The sequence below is a fragment of the Psittacula echo genome, assembly GCF_963264785.1.
Source record: "Psittacula echo genome assembly, chromosome: 1".
Taxonomy (NCBI): Eukaryota; Metazoa; Chordata; class Aves; order Psittaciformes; family Psittacidae; genus Psittacula; species Psittacula echo.
This window is the reverse complement of record NC_137735.1, coordinates 58,753,839-58,771,650: the sequence shown is the minus strand read 5'-3', so window position 1 is coordinate 58,771,650 and position 17,812 is coordinate 58,753,839. Positions and strand designations below refer to the sequence as shown.

The following is a 17,812-nucleotide window of genomic DNA, read 5'->3' as shown; positions in this document are numbered from 1 at the left end:
TCCTTGGCCATAATCATACCTGTCTCCCAGGAGTGTGTTAGTTGTGCAAGATCCAGACTCTCCCTATGTCTTCTTTATAGTGATTACTGCATCACTTGCTATTTCTCTTATCTAGGAAATACTTCAACCTAAGTGCCAATGATAAAACTGAAAAAAAGAAGTAAAACTTGTAGTAGAAGTTGTTCAATTTCTGCACCTATTTTGTACTTCTCAAAACTTCTTGTCATGGTTTAAGCCCAGCTGGTAACTTGGAACCACTCAGCCAGTTGCTTGCTCCTTCCCCTCCCCTCCCCTGGGTGGGATGAGGAGGAGAATCAGAAGATTGTAAACCCCATAGATTGAGATAAGAAATGTCCAGTAACTAAAGTATAATACAAAACTACTGCTACTACTGCTAAGAATGATAAGAGAAGTAACAAGGGGAGAGAAAATGAAACTAAAAAGGGGAGGGGGGGAAAAAAACAACGATAAATGCAAGTGATGCACAATACAGCCACTCACCACCAGCCAACTGATTCCCAGCCTGACCCAAGCAGCAGTCTGGGCCTTCTGGGTAACTCCCCCCAGTTTATATACTGGGCATGATGTGCTGTGGTATGGAATACCCCTTTGGCTCATTTGAGTCAGGTGTACTGTCTGCTCCCTCCTGGCTTCTTCTGCCCCTCCTGACCGGCAGAGCATGAGAGACTGAAAAGTTCTTGATAGGGGTAAACATTCCTTAGCAGTAACTAGAACATCAGTGTTATTGGCACTGTTCTCAGGCTGAAACCGAAACACAGCACTGCACCAGCTACTAAGGAAGGGTCAAAATAACTGTTACAGCTGAATCCAGGACACTTGTGTGAGTAGCACTGTCTCAGTGGACTTCATAACCTTTCTTCAGTGTCTTCTCACGTAACAAAGCCAGATTGTAGCATTTGCTTTAAAGACCTCCAACTCCACAGTGCTGAGTGCTGTAGCCATTTTTACAAACTGTAATATAGGATTGGCCACAATGTGGCAGTTGTGGAAACGTGTGTTTTAGATAATTTGGGCTCTGTATATTTTAGTCTATGCAGCTATAGTAAGCATCTACATGTGCTACATAAGAAGTTTGACCTCCCAGCATGCAAGTATATTGGGAATTTTTTAGATGTTGAATGTTATATTCCTCAGAACAGTGCACTGAAAGGTGTGCGTGTTAGCAATAGGATTAGATCAGTCTATCCAATTCAGTACATATACTATGTCTAGTTGGAGAAATGCATCATAGACCACCTTCATTCTTTGATATCATTATCTGCTTTATATACAGACTATTAATATTTATATAGAGTGAGAGTGGTGAGGCAATGGCACAGGTTGCCTAAAGGAGTTGTAAATGTTCCATCCCTGGCAGTGTTCAAGGCCAGGTTGGATGGGACTTTTGAACAACCTGGTCTAGTGTGAGGTATCCCTGCCCACGGCAGGGGGGTTCTAGCTAAAATGATCTTAAGATTATTTCTAACCTAAACAATCCCATTGATTCTCAAGAGAAGAGGAAGGATTGGTTTTGGTTCATTTTACCTTTATTTTTTAAATACAATACTAGTTAAGCCAATTTTTTCTGATTAAGTTACAGAAAAGAAGCTCCTCTCTAAAGTGACTGCATAGCATTTTCTCTTCCAACCCTTCCCAGCTATTCTGTTTCCTGAGTACTTTGTTAGCCCTGTCTGACCAGTGTCCTAGTAGTGTGTTAAGAGGCTTGCTGGCCTACTGGCAACCAAACTAACATACCAGCAAATCTTGGCTGGCAGAAGCTGGATGATGGGGGCTGTTAGTGATCAAGTTTGGTGGAGCTGTGCCTGGGGACAAGGCTGTATGAACAGTTACAGAAAAACCTTTCACATCTGCAGCCTGAATGTCAGGCTGGCCACTTCTGTTCACTATGTTTGTTTCAGTGTGTATTCCTGCATATGATCCCATCATGACCATAGGAACAGTGTGGTAGAAGTTACTATGACAAGCACTAGTCTTGTTCTAACCCTTCTTTAGTTTGGAAGCAATTCACTTGAGCTTTTGTAAATGTTGTAGTTCAAAGAGATTTGAGCAGACATTGAAGCCATTGACAATGCTAATAAAGTTAACAGAGTGTAGGAATTTTATTATGTAAACAAATATGCCATGTTTTCTCAGCCTGTTCTATTTGAAAACAGTTCTGTAGTATCCAGAATACCACAAATACCAGTTAAAATTGGGATTGGTTTCTTCTTGAGTAAGGTGGCACAGCAGTGGAATAACCTTGCCTAGAACAGGAGGCTTCAGCTAGCAGAATTTTAGGGAGCTTTCGTCAGTAAGTGCACCTTGAACAATTTAAGGAGTGCTGCATTTACTACCACTCTTACCTGAGCCAAGAGCAACATTATTTTCCCCAAAACTTTTCAGGCAAGGCAAGTGACTGTTGCGCTGTTCCCACATGTAATGTTACTTCCTTGCAAATTCCATGTCTAGAGGTTTTCCTGCATTTATGAGTTAGTATGGCTCAGGGGCAATTGGGAGACTAAGATGGGCAAGTTCCTGAAAGAGGTGGTTTTCAGACCTTCATACTATTGCAGCTAGAACAGTGGCCTGCGCAGCAGGACTGCAGACTGAATGGGAAAGAAGTTATTTTCAGCAAAGTAATTTCTCTGGTTGTTTTGGGACTTCGGTCTCCCTTCAGCTGCCAAGTAGTGCATTTGTAAAATACAGGCTTCACCAGGCACTTAGAGCTCCCAGCTTTTCATGGTCTTGGCTATTCAGATGAGTGCTTTTTAGGAGCCCATGACTGTCCAATCTGGAGAGAGCTATTCTGACAGGAGAGGCATTTTGGTTGTGAATCATCAAACCTGGGTGTTATTATAGGAGAGGACAGAGTTAAGGTAGGGAGACTAGATGCAGATTAAGGGACCCACAGTACCACATTTGGGAAGGCTGAATTTGTGCAATATCAAAATGAATTTGAAAATCATCAGCAATCATCATTCTGCAGACCATATATGTGATCAGCTAAGGGGGTCCCAAGGCATAAAGCAGCTATAATTTGATCTTATTTAGGCCAGAAGGAATTTGCTGGTTAAGCAAGTAGCCCTGCCTCACAACAGATTTTTAGTATGACCCAGTTCAGTGGGGTGCTTCATGATATGCCCAGCTTAAAGCATATGCTAATCATTTTATTTGGGAAGGTATGTGCATAAATGCCTTGCTGAATGGGCCTTGGAGAAGAAAAAGTGCTGACAGAAACAGGATGTTTATTCTTTCTTCCTCTTTGCAATCCCTTTGCCACGTCTCCTACAGCAAAATAAGCAGCACTTGACAAGAATGAAGACAGCAGTGGCTGTACAGGTGAACAAGAATGCCAGAACATCCAGGCTGTGGTACTGGTACCAGGTGAGATTGTGAGCAGCTGGTCTCAAGTGCTTTGCTCCTTTGTGACGCATGACAAATTCAACCCAGAAGACAGCTCTGTCCAGAGGCTTAAGTGGCTGGTCATGGTGTATCCTGGATAACCTTAGAGCATTTTCCTTGTAGCTGAGGAAAGAAGAAGAAACCAATGAGATTTCTCACTGATTCCTGAAACAACCCATTCAGCACCTGCCAACGTTGAGGAAAATAGCCCTGCTTTTACTTTCATCAGTGTTTACTCAAATGTATTTGAAACTGGCCCAGTTTACTCTTATGTGCATAAAATTGGATTATGAACAGTAATAGAGAAAGCCAATCTTTTATAAAGGAATTTTAGTCAAAAATATTCCAGATACTCCTTTTAAAAAAGCAGCATGGGAACATTTGCAGCATTTTCTGTTCCAGTATAATACAGGGTGATGGGTTTGGCTGGGATAGAGTTAATTTTCTTCATAGTAGCTGGTATGGGCTATGTGTAGTGATAGGACATGGGGTAATTGTTTTGAACTGGAAGAGGGTAGATTTAGTTTAGATATTAGGAAGAAGTTTTTTACTGTGATGGTGGTAAGGCACTGGCACAGATTTCCCAGAGAAGCTGTGGCTGCCCCATCCCTGTTGGTGTTCGAGGCCTGGTTGGACACAGGGGCTTCGAGCAACCTGCTCTAGTGGAAGGTGTCCCTGCCCATGTCAGGGGGTTGGAACTGGTGATCTTTAAGGTCCCTTCCAGCCCAAACCATTCTGTGATTCTATGTTTTAGGTTTGTGCTGGAAACAGTTGATAACACAGGAGTGTTTTTGTTACTGATGAGCAGTAATTAACAGAGTCAAGGCCTTTTCTGCCTCTCACACCACCCTGCCAGTGAGTAGGCTGGGGATGCATAAGGAGTTGGGAGGGGACACAAGCAGGACAGCTGGCCCTGGCTGACCAAAGGGATATTCCATATCTTATGATATCATGGCCAGCATTAATAGTAAGGGAGAGGTTGGCAGGGGAGGACAGAGCTGCATGCACTGGATTGCATCCGGGTCTTTGAATGCCTGGTCATCATCCGGGTCATTATAGATCACTTTCACCATGGTTATTCCCTCAGATACTGGATACCTTCACCAATGTTTGTCTATTTGCTTTGGAAATTTTCAGGTTCTTCCTTGAAGGGATACCTGTCCTTCACCCTTGACGAGAGTCACAGCCGAAGACTGAGGACTCCTGGCTTTTTTCTAATCCTTTGTCAATGATCTTATCCTTAGCAAGGGATTCCAGCTGCCAGGCTTCCTTACCCTTCAGTTCCAGACTGATAGGTACAGTGACCTAAGGATATGGGTAGCTCGGGTATAGAAGGAACTGTGGCTACAGACAGCATAGACATACAACAGCTGTAATTGTCAAGGGAGAGAGAGCAGAAAACTGTCTCAAGAGTTGCTCTGGGTTTTCCAAGAACTTTTTATCAAAGGGATCATAAAATGTAGTAGGAGGAAAATTAAATTACTGATCTCTGAGAAATGCTGATGCTCAGAAATGAAAGACAGTTTTCATCTGAAACCCAGACTCCAGCTACTCAGTATTTTTGGTTCCCAGGAGAGCCACCAGAATGTCTCACATCAGCAGCCCAAGATTTTAATAACCTCATCCCACTGCAAGGCAAGAACAAAACTCACGTGGAATTGTTAATGACTGTATTCAGTGCATCAACTAAATCCTGCGTCGTCATTGTGCTGAAATCCAGCTCAACTGCAGCTCCCTTTGCTCTCATGTGAGCCACGTTGTCATGCTGGTCGGCAAATATGGGAATCCCAACCATTGGGATCCCATGGTAGATAGCTTCATAGATCCCATTGGTCCCACCATGAGTAATAAAGGCCTTTGTCAAGGGATGGCCTGGAACAAGGAAGGAGAGACATGTATAACAGCAACTGTGGCAGACTAGATTCACTAGGCTGTGAGCACTGCAAACTGCACTGCTAGAGAAGCGAACAGCCCTGACCTCTGACTCAGCATCAGAGCTTGCACACTCAGCTTTCACACATGTATGTTTTTTTTAATGCAGTGTGTGATTCGGCATGTTTTCCAGACTGTCCCAGAGTTACTTCAGCCTGTCTCCTGTTGTGCAGGTACAGCTTCTACATGATACTAGGTTCACAACAGCCAAGTTCACAACAGTTCACAACAGCTGCAGCCTTGCTTAGGTCAAGGATTTTGAAGAATGAGCTCTGGAGATTAACTACATGTCCAGAGTACATGTCTACTTTCATACTAACTCATGCCTGCGCATGTATTTTAGTCCTTCCAGACAATTGCCACTGAGCTCCATAAGAAAGGCTTTTGCTTTAGTGATGCATCTCCATAGCTAAGCTCAAGTTACTGCCTTCTTCAGCTACTGCTCTACTTCCTTCACAGCCTGGCTGTATCTTCCATGGTTCTTGTACAGCAACCTATCTTAAGTCAAAAATAGGCTATGAAGTTAAGGCTTCAAGAGCAAACCTCTGCTGTTTAAGCTATAGAACTAATTGTGGCCACAAGTATTATGTGATTGTTTTGCCTTGAATAAGCCATTTTAGTGGAAAAAACAAAGAAGGAAACAAGTTTTTCCAAGGGCTCATTGCATCCCGGGTAGAATTAGTCTCACCAAGCAAGTCATTTTGGGGTATCCAGTCATAAATCCTGGTGTTGGAGCCGAGAGTTTCTGGTTTTTTTCCTTTGTACCGCCAAAGGACCTTGAACAGAGAAAGAATAAGATAAATGTTGTGCATGTGACGTGCCCTTCTGTATTATTACATGCAATGTAGGGCTTTATCTCCAACCCATGTACCTTTACCCAGTAATTCAAGTGCCTTTGGCTCCAATTTAGCTCTTTGATTAGTTACGATGTGCTTACAAAAATCTCGTAGAGAGATTTTTGTATTTTGGCCTACGAACGCACCTCCATGTGATTTGGTTCAGAGAAGGGCAACACCAGAACTCCCCATGAGCTGACTCAGCAATCTGTCCCCCTGCAGAGCCCAGCTTCCCAAGTGTGGCACGTGCAGCAGAGATGCAGATAAAAAACAGGCCAGTCCAAACGTAAAAGGCTTGCTGAAGGCAACAGAAGTGACTAAAAGCAAAGCAAGTTGGTTTAGACTTGAAAGGAAATTCACCTTTTGTGGAAGCTGGCTGAGGGCTCTGGCAATGATATTGCTTTTTTCAGCAGTTAGGTTGCAGACCATCGACCCGAGAGAGAATACCACAATGCCATGTTTCCCTGAGCTCTGAACAAATTCTTCCATTTCCTAGGAGAGGAAGAACACATACTAAGAGTAATTATGCACTAGAGATTAATCAGTTTTCTATCAACAGGGAGCATAACCTTTTTAGCTTATCAAGATGGTGGTGGTGTATAAGCACCACTGGCCACACAAGGGCATTACAAAGAGAGATCTGGCCCTGTGCGGAACAGTTTCTCCCCAGGAGGGTGCAGGACAAGTTGAGACTTGTGACAAAGCTTTGTCTTCTTGAAAGTGAGTCAAGCAGTTTCAGGACACATTTCTTTCAGAACACAAGCAGCAGGAATGGATCCTGGCACTGGTGTGAGAGGGCTACACCAGTGACACCTTCCCTAACATGGTCATGATTCTGGATTTTCCCAGAACAAGTACTTTGCATTTCATAGCTCTGCAGGAAGAGACAGTGCTGAAAACTGACAGGGCTTTCCAGCATGCTGATGAGATCATTGAGTCACTGTTGTGAGTCAGCCAGTTCTCTATTTTTTGCAATACAGCACATGCTGCTAAACAGATTTTCTAGAAATCAAACCAGTAGGTTTTCCTGCTCCTTTTTATAGTGTGTGTCATGTGAAATGGAGCAATAACATCCAAAAGAGAATGGTTATCCATTTTCCCCAATTCAGCCCCTGCTACAGGGGAGTAGGAAGGTTTCTTTTAGCAGACAACTTGCCCTGAAAATACCCTACCTCCTCTAAGGCTCCTACAGGAATGATAATCTGGACCAGAGCTTGTTGTGTTGCGGTCTTTAGTATCTGTGGGTTTCAGATTTCACCAGAGTATTGCCATTCACGGCAGAGTGTAGGCTGAAGAGGCCAAGTATTTTACTCACTTCAAGATGTCTTAAACTAAGCAACAGTAGAAAAGTGTTTATCACTCTGCAAGTCTGGACTCCGTTTTGTCTAAATAATTTGTCCTGTCACAGTGCCTTTTCGTATCGGGTATGTCAGTGTCACTGTAGGCTGCCAGTCTGTGTCTTAGAATTAAATCTTACACTTAACTAATGTGAGGTAGCACCTATTTTTCCTAAAGCAAACAGTGTATTCCCTCCTGCTGATCTCAGCTATCGTCTTTGAAGACAGCAGGCTGTCATCCCAGCCCTCAGTTTGCACAAGTATGAACAGATTGCTAAATAGCTGCATGCTTGCCATTGGCAGCAGAGCACCTTCTTTAGGAATGAGATTCCCCAGAATATGGCTTGCAGAGTTGATGAGGGAGAGAAAACAACCAGCCAGCAGCAGAACAAAGTTGGGTACCTTTGGTAAGGGCTTTGCGGGCTGGCAGTGAAGTCCTCCAACGAACTCGAAGTTGGGCAGGAAAGGGCGTGGAAATTCAAAATCCCAGTAAGTCCTGATTAACCATATCTCTGCTTTCCCCATTGTCTCACACAGCGTTGTGGGCCTTCCTATGAAGAAAGTACAAAGGGTTTACAATATGCATGGGAGCGGTCTTGTTTGCTGTAGATTGCGAAAAGGAGCCTTACCTTTTGGCACTCCCAAGTCAGTGTAGTCTTATCAAGTCACGCATGAAATGAAAACCTAGACCTATCCCTTGTCCTGTCCTGTGCTCAGCCTTGGCAGGTTTCCATGAGCAAGGCAGTACAATCATTAGAAGTATTTTGAACCTTCAGAATGAACGTAGAGCAGTACAAGAGCAAGTAGGAAGCATTTAATTCCTGTGACAGAGAGTGCAGTTCTTGTACCACTGAAAGACTTTCTTATCTGTGCTTGGAATAAAAGCACATTTTGGGGAATAGAAAAATCACAGAAAATTTAGTTCTGAATGAAAAAATAGATGAATTAGAAAGAGATGATCAGCAGCCAGGGAGGAGGAAAGTACTGAAAGGTCTGTGGCATTTTTCAAATGGTGACTCACTCAGTGGCCGCTCAGGCTACAGTAATACGACTAATAATACTACTATTACTACAATACTACTACCACTACAGGTGCATCTATCCCTAGTTCTTGTAGGGGCTGGGTCAGCTCCTTCTGACACATATTGGGAAAATTTAGCCAAATCCATAGATGTTTTTTGAATGTCTTTTTATGCAAAATCCAATGTCTTCAGAAAATGATCTACAGAAAAAAAAAATCCAATGGCTAAAGCAGTTTTATAACTTCCCATTTGGAAACATCTATATTCTCAGGTACATGTTGCAAGTCGTGTTTGCAGTATTTTCCCCACAAAGGGGAAGTGGAGAGTAAAAGGGTTAGAAGTGTTGGTAAATGATTGTCTAAAGCCTAATGCAAGCAGGAACCAAGCAAACTAAGCAGCAAGAAAAAAATCTATCTGTAGAGTGTCTTCTTATACTGCTTGATCAGCATTATAATTTACACCAGTAATTTTAAAATGTTTTTTTTTAGGTAAAGAACAATGAGTCAGTTATGAAGTTACTGAGGTGAAATGAAGCCTGCATTTACAAGTACAATGATATGAAGTTGTAATTACATCTTATGCGGTGTTAGAAAAATAACAATCAGGGGAAAAGGGACTAGTTTGCAGAGCACAGAGGTTTTCTTGGGAAACACACGAAGAGGTTAAAAGGCAGCAGAATAGATGGCCTTGTGCCTGCAGTTCACTCCTTATCTGCCTAAACACAGATGTTCTGTGCAAGATTCAAAGTCCATTGAACAAAAGGTCTCCTTAGTAGACTTTGAATCAAGCCTGAGTTGTACTAGGTTGGAACAAAAATTTCATTGATTTGTCTAGTTTCAGGAGACTATTTCACAATCTGAATGGTGAATGAAAGGGAAAGGTGACAGTTCTTAGCATTTAGTATTGAAGAAAATGAACTCATGCTTAGTGTCCTGTACTACACAGGATTCAAAATGATACCTGCAGACATACGCAGTGAGAGCAAAGGGTGCTTTTTTTGCTCTGCAGTTGTTCAGAGACAGACAGTGTTCCTAGTTACAACAGGGTTAACTCCATCCTTGTATTGTCAATGGAGCTGCCTCCGGTGCCCCACAGTTAGGAACAATTTTGTCCTCCAGCCTTTACCTACTACCACCTTAATTGTAAAAGTGCCAGTCATCAAGATGAAGAGGCAACAACAGTCTTCTGAAAGCACTAAAATGGGAATACATCTCACTGCAAGAGCTCACCAGCAGTATCATCATTGGCAAAGATCAGTACTGCGTGGTCTAAAGACCCTTAAAAGGAACTAGAGCAAAACTCTAGTAGTGTCTGTTAGACTAGGAAAGACCTAAAAGGGAAAGCAGAGCCTCCATGTGACTGAAACAGGATTACCATCTCTGCTGGCCAGCAGAGTATTTTGAGACAACAGCATCGAGGCACCAAACATTAACTATTCTATGATTCAAAAGGCACAGGCTATGCAAGAGGAGAAACCACTCAACAGCTACTTTACCTAAGATGTTACTGTAGTAGCCATCCCATTCATCTCGCCAGAACTTCAAGGAAAATAAATCCATATAAAAGTAAACAAGGAAGTTCTTCAGTCTTTCTGTGAAGGACATATGATCTGTCAGCCCACTTGTGCTAGCAGGCACATAAGAAGGTGGGGATGGGAGCCCACCGCACAGCCGCTCTATGACGTTCCCATAAGAGAAGCGGAAGCTGTAGACAAAAGGGATTCCTAGGATTTCTGCTACGAGCTCCCCACATATAGACAGGGGGTCAGCAATCAGAACATCAAAATTGGCCTGCTGCAGCTTTGCTATCAGTTGAGTGTTTGTCACAAAGGTGTGACAGGTCTGCTTCAACATATTGCTAAAGACCTCCTCGTCTTTTTTCATCCTCCACATGAGCTCCCACGGTGATTGATTAGAGACCTCATTCATCCAGAAATTGAGGAAGTCATTCATGATATCATCCAGGTCCTTCTCAGTAAAGGGGACTTGCAGGACCTCAAAGGTGAAGGGGGAGGAGGTGTCTTGGTAGTTGATGAGCAGATTGCTTGAGGCCACCAGCACAGTCACTTCATGACCCTGGAGAACAAGCTTTTCCAGCAGCACTTTGATATTGATCCAGTGACTTGCGTCCGTGGGCCAGACCACCACCTTCCCACAAAAGCTGGTACTCCAGCAGCATGTGTAGGCCCAGAGCAGCCAGAGGAACCTTGGCTGCATCATCTCAGTGATCCATGTAAGACTCCAGTCTGACTAAGCTGGAAGGAGTTCACTGCTACTGTGTGCAAACGCTTAACAGCCAGCCAATAAAACTGACATCCACTTGCTGCCAAGCTTGGCCAGAGGGCATGCCAGTCATGGGAGGATAGGGCAAGCAGCAAATCTCATTCTGGAGCGTCCTGCAGAGCCACAACCGATGTTGAAATAACAGCAACTCCTGTTTCTGCTTACTCACTTGTTGCCTGTCACTCCCCCCAGTAGGAGGGGAAAAGGAAGGGCAAAAGTTGCAAAACTCATGGTTTGAGATAAAGATTGCTTAATAAACCAAAACAACAACAAAAAAAACCCTAAGAAAAACTGGCAATTTAGAAAGAGCAATTGCTCACAGCAGCTCACCACCCAGTGTGTCCCTGAACAGCTGTGTCAAACTCCCCCTTCCATCCCAAAGCTTTCTTTGCTGAGCACAACATAGAATCATAGCATAGTTACAGTTGGAAAGGACCTTAAAATCATCTAGTTCCAACCCTCCTGCCGTGGGCAGGGACACCTCACACTACATCATGTACTATGGGATATCTCTTTGGTCAATTGTCAGCCTAGGTTTGCTTCTTTGCCCTGTAAGAACCAAGCTACCTGTAAAGCTAGTTACAGTTTTTATTTTCTCACTTATTAGGCACAAAATGCCCTGCAGTGATTCACATCTAGCCCACAGGGTTCTCTAATTCTGTCTTCTCTGTAACCAGATGTTGTGGATACACAACACTCTCACTGGAAGGGCACAGTCCTGGTAGAGATAACTCCAGTGTCAGGCCACCCCAGGAGACAAACATGATGAGCAGGCAGACTCCACAGCTCGTTAAAAGTTGTAAAGCAGGTATGCTTTATTCAGCACTGAGGCGCATGGGGGATCGCTCCTCCAAAGGCATGCATATCTCAGCGTTGTTCTCCTTCATATTTATCCTCTATTACATACCCATCAGTTTTACACAACACACTTATACGTATTCATGACCTATCCCCTCTTGTATTATGATGAGGTAAAAGGTCCTCGCTTGCATAGTGTCTCCTGGTGGTCGTGGGCGAGAGTCTCAAGATGAAGTAAACGAGTCTTTCTTGAACTTTTCACCTCTAGTTGTCACGCATGTTCCCCGGTGATTTAGTCACTGTCCAAACGCAAAGCTGATTTCAGCCAGTTTAGGGGTCCGGAGAACAGGAATCGAGTTACTGTTCCTGCCTCTTATCAATAGCCTTGGCCCTCCGACCCTGTTCCAGCAAGCACAGTAAGTGTTGAGCAGCATTTGTTGGGTAAGCATGAGTAAGCAGTAACATGTTAAGCAATTGGCTTAACCCTAACACCCCTGTACATCGATTAACCCTTCACATCAAACAGAAGTAGGTGAGGAGCACAGGTTTTGCTCACCTTCCTGCTTAGGTACCCTGTTTTGGGAGGATGCTGCAAACTGGCATCAGTGTATCTATATCATGTAGTCCAGGACAGAGAGTGCCAAGACAAGAGACCTGAGTTCTCCTTTTGACTGTATCCTGTGGATATAGTGGAGATGCTTGGATGGATGCTTGGTGCTACTGATGTGTTCAAGGAAAAGAACAGGCAGCCTCTCTCCTGAGCAGAGGGCAAAAGAGGCTCAGACTGAGTCTAAACAGGGCCTGAGCACTCCTCCAGGAGCTCAGCATGATCATGTGACCTTCCCTGACTAGACTGACCATGGAGCAAGCAGTATTTCATCATGCTTCAACCCCATCTCTTGAAAAAGCCTTTAGGTAGCTCTAGGAAAGCAGCTAGAATAGTAAGAACCCTGAAGAAGATTTTCCAAAGCAAAAGAGAAGTTGCTTGCATGCACTGCAGGAGCTGGGACATTGCCCCATTTCTGCGGGATGCTTGCCTCTGCCTTTCACACCTCCTTCAGGACTAGATACACTCCAGATCAAAGCATATCCCGGTAGAGAGCAGCTAGGCTAACACAGCTAACAAAACAGGAATTACACATAAGAGTGTTAAATGCTAACCCCCACGTTTAGCAATAAAAAAAGACAACCCGGAATCCAAGCAGCCCTGAGGCTTACACAACAGGAGATTGGCAAACTATGCTTCTGCCAGCACAAGATTTCCTACTCTCTGTCAAACATGATAAGCAACACATAAACACACAGCTAGCTACTCTAATAGTAGGATGTCGTAACAAATTAGCTGCCCACCTCCAATGCATGTATGCTTGCCCTATTTCCTTTTAAGCATTACAATAATCAGAGCAGAAATGTGACAATAATTATGCAACCATTATATAAAAAAGAAAAATATAAAGAAATAAAACTCTATTTTAATAGTTTCTTTAGACACTTTCAAAAAAGCAAAGAACTCTCTGCTGGGAGCCTTCGATCGCTGCAAACTGGGGCTCATCTGCTCTTCCAGTCCTTTAAAGGACTGGAGGAGGCCATTCTCTCTTATTTTGAGATAAGCTAGCAAACAATAAGGGTGCTAGGGGAAAAAAAGGCAGTATTGTATAGCTTTCCAAACCCATTTTTTATTTCTACCTCAAAAGGTTTAATTCCCTGCTAGTGTTCGGCGGGTATATAATATTATTTCACTGTTCTTAAGTGTCTGTGAATACGACTGATGAGCTGTGTTTCAAGTGGCTTTAGCACCATACCTGTATGAACTTATCTGTACTAGTGTTAGCAGGTCAGGATTAACAGGTAACGTTTGTACTTGCCTGGAATGTTTGACTTGACATGGGAATTTTGGAGGACAGAGGGTGCGTCCAGGGCTGTTTTGCTTCTAATTTGTGCCTTAACCTCTCAGCTCTGAGAATTTACTCTTGTACATACAGCAGATTTAATTTTTGGAAGTAAAAGCAGCCTTACCTAATACATCAGTGTAGTATTGATCCCAGCTTCCCCACATAACGAAATGATATATGAAATCCTGAGCAATGTAGGAGAAGATGTTCTTTAGCCTTTCCAGGAAGGACATCCTATCTGCTAGGCGGCTTAGGGTGGCTGGTACATAAGAAGGAGGTGCTGGGAGTGTCCCACAAAGCCGCTCCACTGTGTTGCCCAGGGAGAACCGTATGGTATACACAAAGGGGATACCCAGCTTCTCAGCAATCAGCTCCCCACTGGGTAGCAGTGGGTCTATCAAGAGGACATCGAAGTTGGATGCCATCAGTCTCTGCATCAGTGCCTTATTCTTCAGGACGCTATCACAAATGGCTTTGTTTAAGTTCTCCATCTTGTACAGTACTTGAGCGATCTTGTAAACACTTTTCCAGATGGGTAGCTGTCTCTCCTCATACAACCAAAAATAGAAACCTTCTTCCAGCATGGCAGCCATCTCCTTTTTGGTGATCGGCACCTCAATCACCTCAAACTGGAAGGGTGAGGCCTGTGTGGCATTGAGGATGAGGAAGCATGAAGGCAGCAGCACGGTCACCTCATGGCCCCGGACCACAAGCTCATCGAGTATGTACTCCATGTTCAGCCAGTGGCTGTTGTCAGCCGGCCAGACCAACACCTTCCCTCCAGACCCATAGCCCAACACTGCCAGCAGCCACAACACGGCTACCTCCTTCCTAGCCATAGCCTGCCCTGCGCAGCAATGCCCCACAGGGAGAAGCAGCGCTCCTAGGCTGGGCTGGGCATAAGTAACAGTGCCGTGCTCCAAAGGGCAGGCAGCCAAGGTCCCCGGTGTGAAGTAGTGCATGGATAATGGCGTGGTTTCCTGGGTTAAACTGTGACAGGGATCAGCTGGCACCATCTGGTGGTAAATGGCTTCTCTGGAGCTGTACAATGTGCTTCCACTGGAGCAGAATGGAGACCTGTCAGCCCTGAGGGGCAAAATCCAGTGTGGACTGTGGCCCGTTGGTTATTCTAGCCCTCCTGCCTAACTACAGCCTCTCTCTTATTTGTTTGGTAGAAGAGGTGACTTTTTCATTCTTCTGGCTCTTTGAAGCACAGCTGGGATGCACCAAAGATGTTCACCCACTGTGTGAGCACCCTGCTACTTTATAAAGCCAATAAGCATCTATTCGCAGTGCCCTTAAGGTAGCAATCCAGGGCTGCAGCTAAAAACTTGCATCTTGAAGCGGATAAAACTACACAGCAAGTGACTTCAATACCAGAGTAAGACTGTCCTCAGTGAACTTGTCTCTTCCAGCAAATGCATCACAAGAAAAAGCTGGTGGGCTGCCCCCCTTCCACTTAGTGCCAGCTATGCACTATAAGTTGAATCAGAAAATCCGTTAAACAGTTTTATTTATGGTCACCCTTCTGATGTGCAATTAATACATCCTGTTAAGTCCTCTTCACTGTGCTAAACATTATCATCACTGGGCTTCTCTGCTGCTCTGTCACACAATGGTTTCCTGTAGTTGTTGTGCAAGGCTTTTGCTGCAGCTTCCATAAAGCAGCCTAAAGCATCTTTTCCTGCATGAAAACGAGGGTGGTGGAAGCAGCTGAGCTGTGAGAAGCCAAGCTGAGACACCTTGTCTGCTGTGCATATAACAACAGTTTTGTGTACTTGAGGTGTACAGTCCTGCAGCATACAGGTATTTGCAGGCAGTTGAACCCTGAGAGGTTTACAGTGCTCTTTGTCAGGACCTTAATGAGAGGTTGCTAAAAATGGCATGTTGATCACATGTGATTAATACCTAAATAAACATATTTTTCTACATATTCACTTGAAACAGCCCAGAAGAAAAGCCTGCAGAGAAAGACTTGCTGCTTTCACTGTTTGCTTGTGGGTAGAGGCTACGTTTTAACAAAACTTGTTTTGTGCAAAGAGGATTGGTTTTATGCGACCACTGACTTAAGTGAAGTCTCTATTCAAAAGCCACAATGAGTTTCAGCATTGTTACTGATGGTGATGGGGTTGTCTTGTAGTTTACCAGCTCCCCTCTCCCTGTTACGATATTCTGGATTAGGAAAACAGCTCTGTACCTGGATGTGTAGGCAGTTGTTGGAGGGGGGAATTGTGTAAGCTGCGCAACCTTGCTGAGGACCCTAAATGCTGTGGAAGTTGCTTCAATCTCCACATTAAAAATCATTCCGGCAAAAGCAAAATCCATCAATGGGTATTACCAGTGACTGCTGCCTCAGTGCATGGCATAGCATAGCACAGCACCCTGACAGGGGAGCAGGTGAAACTGATGGACCCTGGTGGCTCCTTGTCTTTTCCACATAGGCACATAATGACAAACTACTTGCTGACCCCTCCCAGACTTTGCAGCCCTGCCAGGTTCGTAGCCCTGCAGCTCTTAAGGAGGAGGCTGGGATGTAATGAGCAGTAAAAAAATAGGAGACTTACCTAAGACCTTGCTATAGTAGGTATCCCAATGTCCCCAGTAGCTCTGGAAAATGAAGTCTTGCAAGTGGTAAGACAAGATGTTTTTTATCCTCTCACCAAAGGACATGTAGTCGGTGAGCTCGGACAGGGCTGCGGGTGCATAGGACGGTGGTGCTGGCATCTTGGCACAGTGCCTCTCCACGGTGAAGGCTGGGGAGAAGCGCAGCGAGTACATGAAGGGGATGGACAGCTTGAGAGCCAGGAGGTCCCCGCAGAGGGTGACCGGGTCTGACAGCAGCAGGTCATAGCCGGACCCCTGCAGGTGGGCCATCAACTTGTGGTTGGTTAGCACTGCGTCACACATCAGCCTGTTCATATGGTGCCACTTCTTGAACATCTTCCCCAGCTCCCTGTAAAACTGCCAGAAGGTCAGGGCGGTTGGCCTGTTGTTCAGCCACAGTGCCACTACATCCGCGATCATGGTCTCGATGGTGTCCGTCTTGAAGGGCACGTTATAGACCTCAAACTTCTCCATGGCCTCATCCCTGGGTTTAATGAAGAGGGAAGCGTTGGACACCAGGACAGTGACGCTGTGCCCACGGCGGATGAGCTCCTCTGTAACTATCTTCATATTCAGCCAGTGGCTGCCTTCTGTTGGCCAGATCAGCACGTTCCCACAGAAGACAGGCCCTAGAAGAGCAACTTGGAAAAGGAGCAGCTGGAGAGATTTCTTAGAGCTGATGGCTTTTGTGGCCATGGCAAGGCAAAAGGGCCAGGTATCCCGGGAATGTTTCACTTCCAGTTGGGAGTGCTGCACCTCTGTGCTCTTCACTAGCAAAAGCAGGAGTTTGCTGTTGCACAGTTGAGGCCTTTAAAACCCACTTTTGGTCTCAGGTCTGAAACAACAGAAGAGGATGTTTGGTGATTCACTTCTCCCTTTCTGCCTTCTATCCTGGCAGAAAGGAGAAAAACCTCTCAGTTTCCCTGGTTAGCAGGGTGGCAGCAATCCTTGCTGCTGTCAAAGGTCTGCCCTCAAGCTGCTCCCTCTGCACAAGACGAATTTAATCCTCTTTTTTAATCTACCTTTTCTAGTTTCTCTGAGGAATCCTGGTCATAAAAGCAAACAACAGGGGATCTCTTCTGTGTAATTACTGTATGATTAAATGCTGGCAGATTTACTGTCAGTATTAGCAAGTAAGTGGCACTACTGACAACGCTGGAGAAATACGGAGATTTGCAGGACAACGTATGATCATGTGTCGTGGTTTAAACCCAGCCACGCAGTCTCTCTCTCGCTCCCCCCCTTCCTCCCTCCCCCCCCCCCGGAGGGATGGGGAAGAGAATCGAAAGAATGTAACTCCCACATGTTGAGATAAGAACAGTCCAGTAACTCAGGTATAACACAAATCACTGCTGCTACCACCAATAATAATAATGATAAGGGAAATAACAAGGGAACAGAATGCAATACCACCTGCTGAGCGATACCCAGCCTGACTCAGGCAGCGGTCTAGCCCTTCCGGGTAACTGCCCCCGGTTTATATAGTGGGCATGACGTGCTGTGATATGGAATACCTCTGGTCAGTTTGGGTCAGGTGTCCTGTCTCTGCTTCCTCCCGGCTTCCCCTGCTCCCTGGCAGAGCATGAGACTCACAAAGTCCTTGGTCAGAGTAAACATTACTGAGCAGTAACTAAAAACATCGGTGTTATCAGTGCTGTTCCCAGGCTGAAAGTCAAAACCACAGCACTGCACCAGCTACTAAGAAGG

At 44.7% G+C, this 17,812-nt stretch overlaps 1 protein-coding gene and 1 pseudogene across 3 annotated transcripts; both read right to left on the bottom strand.

Moving 5' to 3' along the window:
- Positions 1-1,756: 1,756 nt before the first annotated feature.
- Positions 1,757-16,801, bottom strand: LOC308227129 (UDP-glucuronosyltransferase 2A2-like; the record flags this gene model as incomplete). 2 transcript variants are annotated; one of them, XM_080629457.1, is made up of 6 exons in its annotated part: positions 1,757-3,525; positions 5,055-5,274; positions 6,023-6,110; positions 6,531-6,662; positions 7,910-8,058; positions 16,066-16,801. In XM_080629457.1, 6 exons carry the CDS (start codon positions 16,799-16,801, stop codon positions 3,246-3,248), a joined length of 1,605 nt encoding a protein of 534 aa, XP_080485583.1. In that variant the 3' UTR covers positions 1,757-3,245. The 2 variants fall into 2 exon arrangements, with proteins under 2 accessions (XP_080485583.1, XP_080485584.1); XM_080629458.1 differs by lacking the exons at positions 1,757-3,525; positions 16,066-16,801 and adding an exon at positions 10,025-11,297 and having other exon boundaries at positions 4,543-5,274.
- LOC308226748 (UDP-glucuronosyltransferase 2A2 pseudogene) lies at positions 13,363-14,340 on the bottom strand (annotated as a pseudogene). Its single transcript has one exon. The product of its transcript is annotated as a UDP-glucuronosyltransferase 2A2 pseudogene (transcript).
- Positions 16,802-17,812: the final 1,011 nt, after the last annotated feature.